This window comes from Salvelinus fontinalis, unplaced genomic scaffold (genome assembly GCF_029448725.1).
Source record: "Salvelinus fontinalis isolate EN_2023a unplaced genomic scaffold, ASM2944872v1 scaffold_1948, whole genome shotgun sequence".
Taxonomy (NCBI): domain Eukaryota; kingdom Metazoa; phylum Chordata; class Actinopteri; order Salmoniformes; family Salmonidae; genus Salvelinus; species Salvelinus fontinalis.
Window position 1 is genome coordinate 1 of NW_026602157.1, and position 14057 is coordinate 14057.

Genomic DNA, 14057 nt, shown 5'->3' on the forward strand with positions numbered 1-14057 from the left:
CACACACACACACACACACACACACTCACACACACACACACACACACACACACACACACACAGAGAGAGAGTTAAAAAAAATACAGCCTAAAAACATATTAAGACCGCATGTCCTCTTGGGAGCCTTTAAAGGAGATTGTATCCCAAATGGCAACCTATGTCCTATATAGTGCACAACTTTGGACCAGGACACATAGAGACATATATAGGTAATAGGGTCGCCATTGGAGACACACCCATACTTCAGTAGTCTGGGTTCTGCAGCGAGAGAGAGAGAGAGAGAGAGAGAGAGAGAGAGAGCTCATCACGATTTCGCATGCTAGTTCCACAAAACAGTCTTCACTATGGCACATTGACAACCTTTTCCCCTTTAGTGGGTTTCAAATGGAGCTGAATAACTGCCAAGCAGGCAGGGAACAAAGAAATAAAAGAACAAGGACTCGTTGTTCTGTACAAACTGGCATCGCGGCTGTAAGATACTTCCTGGGCCTGTGTGTCTCAAGAGTCTCAGAGATAAAGAGTACTGATCTTGAATCAGTTTAGTGGGCCCATTTCTTGAGGATTCATCTTCTGTCACATTGGCCACAGAGGCCAGTCGTTATGGGTAAGAGTTGTTCCTGACCATGTGACCTGAACTGGCCAGTAAAATCGTCTGGTCCTACAGTACTGTACTTCAGGGTGACAGACATAAACCAATCACCTGGTCCTACAGTACTGTACTGGTTATAGACATAAACCAATCACCTGGTCCTACAGTACTGTACTGGTTATAGACATAAACCAATCACCTGGTCCTACAGTATTGTACTGGTTATAGACATAAACCAATCACCTGGTCCTACAGTACTGTACTGGTTATAGACATAAACCAATCACCTGGTCCTACAGTACTGTACTGGTTATAGACATAAACCAATCACCTGGTCCTACAGTACTTCAGGGTGACAGACATAAACCAATCACCTGGTCCTACAGTACTGTACTGGTTATAGACATAAACCAATCACCTGGTCCTACAGTACTGCAGGGTTATAGACATAAACCAATCACCTGGTCCTACAGTACTGTACTGGTTATAGACATAAACCAATCACCTGGTCCTACAGTACTGTACTGGTTATAGACATAAACCAATCACCTGGTCCTACAGTACTGTACTGGTTACAGACATAAACCAATCACCTGGTCCTACAGTGCTGTACTGGTTATAGACATAAACCAATCACCTGGTCCTACAGTACTGCACTGGTTACAGACATAAACCAATCACCTGGTCCTACAGTACTGTACTGGTTACAGACATAAACCAATCACCTGGTCCTACAGTACTGTACTGGTTACAGACATAAACCAATCACCTGGTCCTACAGTACTGCAGGGTTATAGACATAAACCAATCACCTGGTCCTACAGTACTGCAGGGTTACAGAAATAAACCAATCACCTGTGTGTGTCTGTGTGAGTTCTGTATTTTGTCTTATAAAGGAAAGAAGTTGAGTTGATCAGGACGGTATCAGATTTACAACCCATTGTGGTTGTTCTCCATCTCCAGAATGGCCTCTCTCTGAGACAATGACACGTTCCATTTACCCAGAATGGCCTCTCTCTCTGAGACAATGACACGTTCAATTTACCCAGAATGGCCTCTCTCTCTGAGACAATGACACGTTCCATTTACCCAGAATGGCCTCTCTCTCTGAGACAATGACACGTTCAATTTACCCAGAATGGCCTCTCTCTCTGAGACAATGACACGTTCAATTTACCCAGAATGGCCTCTCTCTCTGAGACAATGACACGTTCAATTTACCCAGAATGGCCTCTCTCTCTGAGACAATGACACGTTCAATTTACCCAGAATGGCCTCTCTCTCTGAGACAATGACACGTTCAATTTACCCAGAATGGCCTCTCTCTCTGAGACAATGACACGTTCAATTTACCCAGAATGGCCTCTCTCTCTGAGACAATGACACGTTCAATTTACCCAGAATGGCCTCTCTCTCTGAGACAATGACACGTTCAATTTACCCAGAATGGCCTCTCTCTCTGAGACAATGACACGTTCAATTTACCCAGAATGGCCTCTCTCTCTGAGACAATGACACGTTCAATTTACCCAGAATGGCCTCTCTCTCTGAGACAATGACACGTTCAATTTACCCAGAATGGCCTCTCTCTCTGAGACACTGACCCGTTCCATTTACCCAGAATGGCCTCTCTCTCTGAGACACTGACCCGTTCAATTTACCCAATTGATTTAAGGCATCGGTCACACAGAATAGATGCAAAAGTCCTAAAGAGGAGTTCAATTAATTGTGCCTTAGTCTGTTTCCCAAATGGCACCCTATTCCCTATGTGGGTCCTGGTCAAAAGTAGTGCACTATTTAAGGAATCAGGTGCAATCTGGGACAAACCCTTTCAAGTTCTACCCACTCTTGTGTCAACAACCTATATCTGTGAAGCGTTGCCTATTCCCTACATAGTGCACTACTACTCCCTTATAAACAACAACCCTATTCCCTACATAGTGCACTACTTCTCCCTTACAAACAACAACCCTATTCCCTACATAGTGCACTACTACTCCAATACAAACAACAACCCTATTCCCTATATAGTGCACTACTTTTGACCAGTGTTAAAGGGGGACTAGGGTATATTTGAGACACTGACATCGATAGATTAGCAACACTTTCTGTAAAACAGTAGATTCTGTTGTTATTTCTTGCAGACCCCCTCCTCCTCGCCCCCCCTCTTCCTCACCCCCCTCCTCCTCGCACCCCCTCCTCCTCACCCCCCTCCTCCTCGCCCCCCCTCTTCCTCACCCCCCCTCTTCCTCACCCCCCTCCTCCTCACCCCCCTCCTCCTCGCCCCCCCTCTTCCTCACCCCCCTCCTCCTCGCCCCCCCTCTTCCTCACCCCCCTCCTCCTCGCCCCCCCTCTTCCTCACCCCCCTCCTCCTCGCCCCCCCTCTTCCTCACCACCCTCCTCCTCGCACCCCCTCTTCCTCACCCCCCTCCTCCTCGCCCCCCCTCTTCCTCACCACCCTCCTCCTCGCACCCCCTCTTCCTCACCCCCCTCCTCCTCGCCCCCCCTCTTCCTCACCACCCTCCTCCTCGCACCCCCTCTTCCTCACCCCCCTCCTCCTCGCCCCCCCTCTTCCTCACCCCCCTCCTCCTCGCCCCCCCTCTTCCTCACCCCCCTCCTCCTCGCCCCCCCTCTTCCTCACCCCCCTCCTCCTCGCCCCCCCTCTTCCTCACCACCCTCCTCCTCGCACCCCCTCTTCCTCACCCCCCTCCTCCTCGCCCCCCCTCTTCCTCACCACCCTCCTCCTCGCCCCCCCTCTTCCTCACCCCCCTCCTCCTCGCCCCCCCTCTTCCTCACCACCCTCCTCCTCGCACCCCCTCTTCCTCACCCCCCTCCTCCTCGCCCCCCCTCTTCCTCACCACCCTCCTCCTCGCCCCCCCTCTTCCTCACCCCCCTCCTCCTCGCCCCCCCTCTTCCTCACCCCCCTCCTCCTCGCCCCCCCTCTTCCTCACCCCCCTCCTCCTCGCACCCCCTCTCAGAAGAGGGTGCACTTCTTGCGCCTCTTTTTGATTGGCGGCGGGCACAGGACGGCCCGGATGGCCTCGTCGAAAACGGTCTTAAGTCCCCTCTGGGTCAGGGCTGAGCACTCCAGGTACTTCACCGCACCTGTAGGGGACAGGAGACAGCCAATCAGAGAAGGGGATGAGGACAGACACACATCCAATTGGTCAGTCAGAAACTTGGGACTCAAAATAGATGAGTTCAGACACAGGTGAACACTAGAGCTCAAAGAAGCTGTGAGAAACACATTCAGACACACGACATCCTCGCTCTCTTTCTCAAACTCAAACACCCCCCTCCACAGACACCCACCGATCTCCCGTGCCATGGCCAGGCCCTGAGGGTAGGTGATTGGGGACAACTTCTTGTCCCTCAGCCTCTCAATAGTGTCCTTGTCGTCTCTCAGGTCCAGCTTCGTGCCCACCAGGATGATGGGGGTGTTGGGGCAGTGGTGACGTACTTCCGGGTACCACTGTTCAAGGTCACATAGAGGTCAAAGGTCAAGGATTCATTTTCATTTAATTTTAACCTTTATTTAACTAGGCAAGTCAGTTAAGAACAAATTCTTATTTACAATGACGGCCTACCCCGGCCAAACCCAGACGATGCTGGGCCAATTGTACGCCGCCCTATGGGACTCCCAATCATGTCCGGTTGTGATACAACCTGGATTCGAACTAGGGTGTCTGTCGTGACGCCTCTAGCACTGAGATGCAGTGCCTTAGACCATCATTGTAAATAAGAATTTGTTCTTAACTGACTTGCCTAGTTCAATTTTAAAAATGTAATAAAAATTAACCTTTGACCTCTATGTGACCTTGAACAGTGGTACCCGGAAGTGTCACTGTTAAGATCATTAGGGTTAAAGGGTTATAAGGTCTTTAAAGGTCAACCTACATAAAGAGGTTGTGGAGTTGGGCCAACAGCCCAAACAGCAACATGAATAAACACAATGTAACACTGTACAATGTGGTGCTGACAATACCAGTGATATTACCATTACTGTTATTTAGCAGGGTGATAAAGACACTCACCTTAGCTCTGACGTTCTCGAAGGAGGCAGGGCTCACCAGAGAGAAACATGTCAAGAACACGTCCTGTTCGGACAATACACAGAAAAAAGACAGTGTATTAAACAGGCTAATTAAACAACAAACACTGCATGAAAAAAACGCGTTGGACTCTGTGATTTCTGTGACTCAGTGACTCTCTAGGTTCTGATTAGAAAAGGACAGCAGCTGAAGAGACTAAAGGGTGTGTTGGACTCTGTGATTTCTGTGACTCAGTGACTCTCTAGGTTCTGAATAGAAAAGGACAGCAGCTGAAGAGACTAAAGGGTGTGTTGGACTCTGTGATTTCTGTGACTCAGTGACTCTCTATGTTCTGAATAGAAAAGGCCAGCAGCTGAAGAGACTAAAGGGTGTGTTGGACTCTGTGATTTATGTGACTCAGTGACTCTCTAGGTTCTGAATAGAAAAGGCCAGCAGCTGAAGAAACTAAAGGGTGCATTGGACTCTGTGATTTCTGTGACTCAGTGACTCTCTAGGTTCTGAATAGAAAAGGCCAGCAGCTGAAGAGACTAAAGGGTGTGTTGGACTCTGTGATTTCTGTGACTCTCTAGGTTCTGAATAGAAAAGGCCAGCAGCTGAAGAGACTAAAGGGTGTGTTGGACTCTGTGATTTCTGTGACTCTCTAGGTTCTGAATAGAAAAGGACAGCAGATGAAGAGACTAAAGGGTGCGTTGGTATTCAGAGCAGGTACGGTAACCGTACAGAGGGGCTGGAGGAGTCTGGAGCTGGGGCCTCGCAATGCAACACCAGTATATATATATATATATATATGTGTGTGTGTGTGTGTGTGTGTGTGTGTGTGTGTGTGTGTGTGTGTGTGTGTGTGTGTGTGTGTGTGTGTGTGTGTGTGTGTGTGTGTGTGTGTGTGTGTGTGTGCAGGGGTTCCTCTGGACAGGGAGGCAGACAGGATGTATTAATGAGGCAGACAGGATGTATTAATGAGGCAGACAGGATGTATTAATGAGGCAGACAGGATGTATTAATGAGGCAGACAGGATGTATTAATGAGGGAGACAGGATGTATTAATGAGGCAGCCAGGATGTATTAATGAGGCAGACAGGATGTATTCATGAGGCAGACAGGATGTATTAATGAGGCAGACAGGATGTATTAATGAGGCAGACAAGATGTATTAATGAAGCAGACTGGATGTATTAATGAGGCAGACAGGATGTATTAATGAAGCAGACTGGATGTATTAATGAGGCAGAGAGGATGTATTAATGAGGCAGACAGGATGTATTAATGAGGCAGACAGGATGTATTAATGAGGCAGACAGGATGTATTAATGAAGCAGACAGGATGTATTCATGAGGCAGACAGGATGTATTAATGAGGCAGACAGGATGTATTAATGAGGCAGACAAGATGTATTAATGAGACAGACAGGATGTATTAATGAGGCAGACAGGATGTATTAATGAGGCAGACATGATGTATTAATGAGGCAGACAGGATGTATTAATGAAACAGACAGGCTGTATTAATGAGGCAGACAAGATGTATTAATGAGGCAGACAGGATGTATTAATGAGGCAGACAGGATGTTTTAATGAGGCAGACAGGATGTATTAATGAGGCAGACAGGATGTATTAATGAGGCAGACAGGATGTATTAATGAGGCAGACAGGATGTATTAATGAGGCAGACAGGATGTATTAATGAGGCAGACAGGATGTATTAATGAGGCAGACAGGCTGTATTAATGAGGCAGACGAGATGTATTAATGAAGCAGACAGGATGTATTAATGAGGCAGACAGGATGTATTAATGAGGCAGACAAGATGTATTAATGAAGCAGACAGGATGTATTAATGAGGCAGACAGGAAGTATTAATGAGGCAGACAGGATGTATTCATGAGGCAGACAGGATGTATTCATGAGGCAGACAGGATGTATTCATGAGGCAGACAGGATGTATTAATGAGGCAGACAGGATGTATTAATGAGGCAGACAGGATGTATTAATGGGGCAGACAGGATGTATTAATGAAGCAGACAGGATGTATTAATGAGGCAGACAGGATGTATTAATGAGGGAGACAGGATGTATTAATGAGGCAGACAGGATGTATTAATGAGGCAGACAGGATGTATTCATGAGGCAGACAGGATGTATTCATGAGGCAGACAGGATGTATTCATGAGGCAGACAGGATGTATTAATGAGGCAGACAGGATGTATTCATGAGGCAGAGAGGATGTATTCATGAGGCAGACAGGATGTATTCATGAGGCAGACAGGATGTATTCATGAGGCAGACAGGATGTATTCATGAGGCAGACAGGATGTATTCATGAGGCAGACAGGATGTATTAATGAAGCAGACAGGATGTATTAATGTGTTATAACAACACCACTCAGTAATCCTGGTGGTTGGCCTGTCACTGGTCTGACTATTATATATTTTATATTTCACATTTTTATTTTTTATTTTTTATTTAACCAGGTAGGCCAGTTGAGAACAAGTTCTCATTTACAACTGCGACCTGGCCAAGATAAAGCAAAGCAGTGCGACAGAAACAACAACACAGAGTTACACATGGAATAAACAAAGGTACAGTCAATAACACAATAGAAAAATATATGTACAGTGTGTGCAAATGTAGAAGTGTAGGGAGGTAAGGCAATAAATAGGCCATAGAGGCGAAAATAATTACAATTTAGCATGAACACTGGTGATAGATGTGCAGATGATGATGTGCAAGTAGAGATAATGGGGTGCAAAAGAGCAACAAGAAAATAATAATAATAACAATATGGGGATGAGGTAGTTGGGTGTGCTGTTTACAGATGGGCTGTGTACGGGTACAGTGATCGGTAAGCTGCTCTGACAGCTGATGCTTAAAGTTAGAGAGGGAGATATAAGTCTCTAGCTTCAGTGATTTTTGCAATTCGTTCCAGTCATTGGCAGCAGAGAACTGGAAGGAAAGGCGGCCAAAGCAGGTGTTGGCTTTGGGGATGACCAGTGAAATATACCTGCTGGAGCGCGTGCTACGGGTGGGTGTTGCTATGGTGACCAGTGAGCTGAGATAAGGCGGGGCTTTACCTAGCAAAGACTTATAGATGACCTGGAGCCAGTGGGTTTGGCGACTAATATGTAGCGAGGGCTTGCCAACGAGAGCATACAGGTCGCAGTGGTGGGTAGTGTGTGGGGCTTTGGTGACAAAACGGATGGCACTGTGATAGGCTACATCCAATTTGCTGAGTAGAGTGTTGCAGGCTATTTTGTAAATGACATCGCCGAAGTCAAGGATTGGTAGGAGAGTCAGTTTTACGAGGGCATGTTTGGCAGCATGAGTGAAGGAGGCTTTGTTGCGAAATACGAAGCCGATTCTAGATTTAATTTTGGATTGGAGATGCTTAATGTGAGTCTGGAAGGAGAGTTTACAGTCTAACCAGACACCTAGGTATTTGTAGTTGTCCACATATTCTAAGTCAGAACCGTCCAGAGTAGTGATGCTAGTCGGGCGCGGGCAGCAATCGGTTGAAGAGCATGCATTTAGTTTTACTTGCATTTAAAAGCAGTTGGAGGCCACGGAAGGAGAGTTGTATGGCATTGAAGCTCGTTTGGAGGTTTGTTAACACAGTGTCCAAAGAAGGGCCAGATGTATACAGAATGGTGTCGTCTGCATAGAGGTTGATCAGAGAGTCACCAGCAGCAAGAGCGACATCATTGATATATACAGAGAAAAGAGTCGGCCCGAGAATTGAACTCTGTGGCACCCCCATAGAGACTGCCAGAGGTCCGGACAACAGGCCCTCCGATTTGACACACTGAACTCTGTCTGCGAAGTAGTTGGTGAACCAGGCGAGGCAGTCATTTGAGAAACCAAGGCTATTGAGTCTGCCAATAGGAATGAGGTGATTGACAGAGTCGAAAGCCTTGGTCAGGTTGATGAAGACGGCTGCACAGTACTGTCTTTTATCGATGGAGGTTATGATATCATTTAGGACCTGGAGCGTGGCTGAGGTGCACCCGTGACCAGCTCGGAAACCAGATTGCATAGTGGAGAAGATACTGTGGGATTCGAAATGGGTTGGTGATTTGTTTGTTGACTTGGCGTTTGAAGATTTTAGAAAGGCAGGGCAGGATCATCCCCCTTTGAAGAGGGGGATGACCGCGGCAGCTTTTCAATCTTTGGGGATCTCAGACGATACCAAAGAGAGGTTGAACAGGCTAGTTAGTAATAGGGGTTGCAACAATTTCGGCGGATAATTTTAGAAAGAGAGGGTCCAGATTGTCTAGCCCAGTTGATTTGTACGGGTCCAGATTTTGCAGCTCATTAAGAACATCAGCTGCCTGGATTTGGGTGAAGGAGACGCGGGGGGGACTTGGGCAAGTTTCTGCGGGGAGTGCAGAGCTGTTGGCCGGGGTAGGGGTAGCCGATTATCGTAGATTTATCGATGGTGACAGTGTTTCCTAGCCTCAGTGCAGTGGGCAGCAGGGAGGAGGTGCTCTTATTCTCCATGGATTTTACAGTGTACCAAAACTTTTGGGAATTAGTGCTACAGGATGCAAATTTCTGTTTGAAAAAGCTAGCCTTAGCTTTCCTAACTGACTGTGTTTATTGGTTCCTGACTTCCCTGAAAAGTTGCATATCACGGGGGCTATTCGATGCTAATGCAGTACGCCACAGGATGTTTTTGTGCTGGTCAAGGGCAGTCATGTCTGGGGTGAACCAAGGGCTATATCTGTTCTTAGTTCTACATTTTTTGAATGGGGCATGCTTATTTAAGATGGTGAGGAAAGCACTTTTAAAAAGCAAACAGGCATCCTCTACTGACGGGATGAGGTAAATATCCTACCAGGATACCCTGGCTAGGTCGATTAGAAAGGCCTGCTCGCTGAAGTGTTTTGGGGAGCGTTTGATAGTGATGAGGGGTGGTCGTTTGACTGCGGACCCATTACGGACGCAGGCAATGAGGCAGTGATCGCTGAGATCCTGGTTGAAAACAGCAGAGGTGTATTTAGAGGGCAAGTTGGTCAGGATGATATCTATGAGGGTGCCCATGGTTACGGATTTAGGGTTGTACCTGATAGGTTCCTTGATAATTTGTGTGAAAATATGACTATTCTCCTCACTGGCTGGGATGGGTGGAACGCTAAAATAGCCCCCTAATCATTTTCTCTGAAGCAGCAGCCAGGCAGGCAGGGAGCTGTGTGTCTGACGGAGCCGCCAGATAACGAGGAAAACAGTGGAATAACAGGAAACTGTGTGGAGAACGAGTTAAGCAGAACCAGGAAGACACAAGATGGAGGATGTGGAATGTGTATGAGTGATAATGAATGAGAGATGTGAGTGAGTGAGTGAGTGAGTGAGTGAGTGAGTTACCGTCTGTGGATAGGACAGTGGTCTGAGCCTGTCGTAGTCCTCCTGTCCTGCAGTATCCCACAGTCCCAGATTAACTGGTTTCCCATCTACCATCACATTGGCAGAGTAGTTGTCAAACCTGAGAGGACAGGATGTTGTTCAGAGAAGTACACACACACAAACAGGCACGCACGCACGCACACACACACACACACACACACACGCACGCACACACACACGCACGCACGCACGCACGCACGCACGCACGCACGCACGCACACACAAACAGGCATGCACACACACAAAAATAGGTATGCACACACACTAAAACAGGTATGCACACACACATGCACACGCACACGCACACGCACACACACACACACACACACACACACACACACACACACACACACACACACACACACACACACCATTATTGTAGTGAAGCTTCATGCTATGATACTCACACTGTGGGGATGTATTCTCCAGGGAAGGCATTGGTGGTATAGCTGATGAGAAGACATGTCTTTCCCACCGCTCTGAGAGAGAAAGAACGAGACAGTTACTTTTGTTTATGATCTATTTCACTTGCTTTGGCAATGTAAACATATGTTTCCCATGCCAATAAAAGCCCTTAAGTTGAATTTAATTGAAATTGAGAGAGAGAGAGATATATATAGAGAGAGGGGTAGAGAGAGAGATAGAGGGATAAAGAGAGAGAGAGAGACAGAGAGAGAGAGAGAGAGACAGAGAGAGAGAGATAGAGGGAGAGAGAGAGAGAGACAGAGAGAGAGAGAGAGAGACAGAGAGAGAGAGATAGAGAGACAGAGAGAGAGAGATATATATAGAGAGAGGGGTAGAGAGAGAGATAGAGGGATAGAGAGAGAGAGACAGAGAGAGAGACAGAGAGAGAGAGAGAGAGAGACAGAGAGAGAGAGATAGAGGGAGAGAGAGAGAGAGAGAGAGAGTAATCAAATCAATCAATAAAGGCTAAAGGCTGTGTATGGTTGTTTGGCAGTGTGTGAACACAGACACTGTCTTACATAGACTTTTGGCTGGGGGGCACATTGGCAGACCACAGCTGCCTTGCAATGTTGTTGTCTTAGGTCTCTCTTTATGTACTGTTGTGTTGTCTCTCGTCGTGATGTGTGTTTGGTCCTATATTTTTATTTTAATCCCAGCCCCCGTCCCCGCAGGAGGCCGTCAATGTAAATAAGAATTAGTTCTTAACTGACTTGTCTATTTAAATAAAGGTGCAATCAAAATATCAGAGAGGGGGTCCTGCTGTCTGAAGACTCCACATCATTACCTGTGTGTGTGTTTGTGGACATGTTTAACCATACTTGAAGACCACCATACTTGAAGTCCCTACAAGAATAGTAAACATTTGACCAACTGGGGACATTTTGTTGGTCCCCACAAGGTCAAATGCTATTTTTAGGATGGTTTAGGGTTAGAGTTAGGTTAAGGGTTAGGAGCTAGGGTTAGGAGCTAGGGTTAGGAGCTAGGGTTAGATTTAGGGTTAGGAGCTAGGGTTAGGAGCTAGGGTTAGGAGCTAGGGTTAGGAGCTAGGGTTAGGAGCTAGGGTTAGATTTAGGGTTAGGAGCTAGGGTTAGGAGCTAGGGTTAGGAGCTAGGGTTAGATTTAGGGTTAGGAGCTAGGGTTAGGAGCTAGGGTTAGATTTAGGGTTAGGAGCTAGGGTTAGGAGCTAGGGTTAGGAGCTAGGGTTAGATTTAGGATTAGGAGCTAGGGTTATGAACTAGGGTTAGGAGCTATGGTTAGATTTAGGGTTAGGAGCTAGGGTTAGGATCTAGGGTTAGATTTAGGGTTAGGAGCTAGGGTTAGGAGCTAGGGTTAGATTTAGGGTTAGGAGCTCAAATCAAATCAAATTGTATTTGTCACATGTGCCGAATACAACAGGTGTGGACCTTACAGTGAAATGCTTACTTACAAGCCCTTAAACAACAATGTTTTAAGAAGTTAAGAAAATAAAAATAAAAGTGTTAAGTAAAAAATAGATTGAAAGATTGAAAAAATAGAAAATAAAAGTAACAAATAATTAAACAGAAGCAGCAAAATAACAAGCAAGACTATATACAGGGGGTACCGGTACAAGGTCAATGTGGAGGCTATATCCAGGGGGTACCGGTTCAGAGTCATTGTGAAGGCTGTATACAGGGGGTACCGGTAAAAGGTCAATGTGGAGGCTATTTACAGGGGGTACCGGTACAGAGTCAATGTGCGGGGGCACCGGTTAGTTCAGGTAATTGAGGTAATATGTACATGTAGGTAGAGTTAAAGTGACTATGCATAGATAATAAACAGAGTAGCAGCAGCGTAAAAGAGGGGTCTGGGTAGCCCTTTGATTAACTGTTCAGGAGTCTCATGGCTTGGGGGTAGAAGCTGTTAAGAAGCCTTTTGGACCTCGACTAGGGTTAGTTTTAGGGTTAGGGAAAATAGGACTTTGAATGGGACTGAATTACGTGTCCCCACCAGGTTAGTTGTACAATATTGCGCATGTGTGTGTGTTGCTCATCCCCTAAAAAATCCTTGACAGGCCCCCCACACCCCTGTTTAGCTACGCTATACAGTCCAGTGCACCCTACCTCCACACACTACCCAAGATCTACGCCGCATCCGCACCGCATCACAATGTAGCACAAGTCAAATAAACCTGTCTTTCAAAGATGTCTATGGTAGAAAGGCTATATAAACACGGTATATCGCATAGGTGCCCATGCCCATCCGTAACCCGTGCCTTTGTAGGAGCTGGCTGTGTAGGTGTGAAAGCATTACATCATTTAATGAGTCTCAGCCAAGACCTCTCAGCGACATTTCTGCAACTATGCACATATTAATGTATATTTCACAATTTTGCTCAAAAAACCTCCCCGACAAATATGGGTTTCCAAATGTTGTTAATCCGAGAAGCTTTAGTTAGTTATTGTTTTTCTATTTCAATGAAACCTTCAAATAGCTTTAGCTCAATTTCAGACAGAATATTTCACACCCGAACTTATAATGTATTGTGCAAAACCTGGCGGAAAATTTGGCAAATAACATGAAATCACAAAGTAGGCTAACAAAATAAAAATGTAATTGCTAAACATCCATTTCACGCTCACGCACTGATGAGAGAGCGGATTCTAGCGAACTGAAAGCCGACCCATTCAACCCGCTATAGCCCCAGCCCTTACTGCAACAATTGCCCTCACAGACTCGAAAAAGGACACATTTTCAGCCTAAACACACACAAAAGGTCTTACCCATCGCCCACCACGACGCATTTGATGGCCTGCATTTTGCAGAGGGTGGTGGTATCCAACGACTGACTTTTCCCTGCGTTTAAAACAGCAAATTGTTTATCATTTCTGATATCGCTAATAATAAGTCAATTGGTACAGCTCCTCGCGACCAGGCTGCAGCAGCGGAGGGGAGGCAGTGTCGAATCCCGGCGGAACCTCCCGGAAAAGACCGAACGTGTTTAAAGGGAAAGTTGTATTTTTCCCGACAGCAGTTGAACTCTGTAGATGACAATGAGTTCATCCCAAATCACACCCTATTCCCTATGTAGTACACTACGGGCCCAATGGGTTCTGGTCAAAAGTAGCGCACTACATAGGGATTAAGGGGCAATTTGGGACATATCCCATGTGTCCAGTGGGTTCCTCTGTAGTGAAGATGTGCAGAGTTATGGTGATGAAGGACTTCAGAATGGACATACACACAGAGAGAACGAGACACACCTCAAACAAACCATCAATAACCACAGTTGACACAATTTGTAACAATGTATTTGTTTTATTGCTTGACCTGCCATTAGGACAACCTAAACCAAAAGGGATTATAACTGAGCACAAACAGTAAAGCAAACCTGGTACAGTCATAATCATCATCATCATAATAATAAAATGGTCCTCTGGTCACCTTATTCCCTACATAGACCACTTCGTTTGACCAGAGCCCTCTTCCTCTTCCCTAAACAGACACCCTATTCCTGACCAGGGCTCTAAAGTAGTGCACTATAAGAGGGAAAAGGATCCATTTGGGCCGCAGGCCTTGTCAAACGTGAACGAG

At 46.3% G+C, this 14057-nt stretch overlaps 1 protein-coding gene across 1 annotated transcript; it reads right to left on the bottom strand.

Annotated features, from left to right (window-relative positions):
- Window positions 1-3530: 3530 nt before the first annotated feature.
- Window positions 3531-13527, bottom strand: LOC129850352 (ras-related C3 botulinum toxin substrate 3-like). Its single transcript, XM_055916802.1, has 6 exons — window positions 13247-13527; window positions 10448-10519; window positions 10002-10119; window positions 4624-4686; window positions 3902-4061; window positions 3531-3694 (listed from the first exon to the last, which is right to left on the bottom strand). The coding sequence occupies exons 1-6, from the start codon at window positions 13279-13281 to the stop codon at window positions 3564-3566; spliced, it is 579 nt and encodes a 192-aa protein (XP_055772777.1). The 5' UTR covers window positions 13282-13527; the 3' UTR covers window positions 3531-3563.
- Between the last annotated feature and the right edge of the window lie 530 nt (window positions 13528-14057).

Bases quoted from the DNA above. Each gene is read 5' to 3' on its own strand.
- LOC129850352 (XM_055916802.1), bottom strand. From the start codon at position 13,281: ATGCAGGCCATCAAATGCGTCGTGGTGGGCGATGG. The intron at 10,120-10,447 runs GTGAGTATCATA...CTGTCCTCTCAG, and splicing joins GGAGAATACATCCCCACAGT to GTTTGACAACTACTCTGCCA. The intron at 4,062-4,623 runs GTGAGTGTCTTT...GACCTTGAACAG, and splicing joins TCGAGAACGTCAGAGCTAAG to TGGTACCCGGAAGTACGTCA.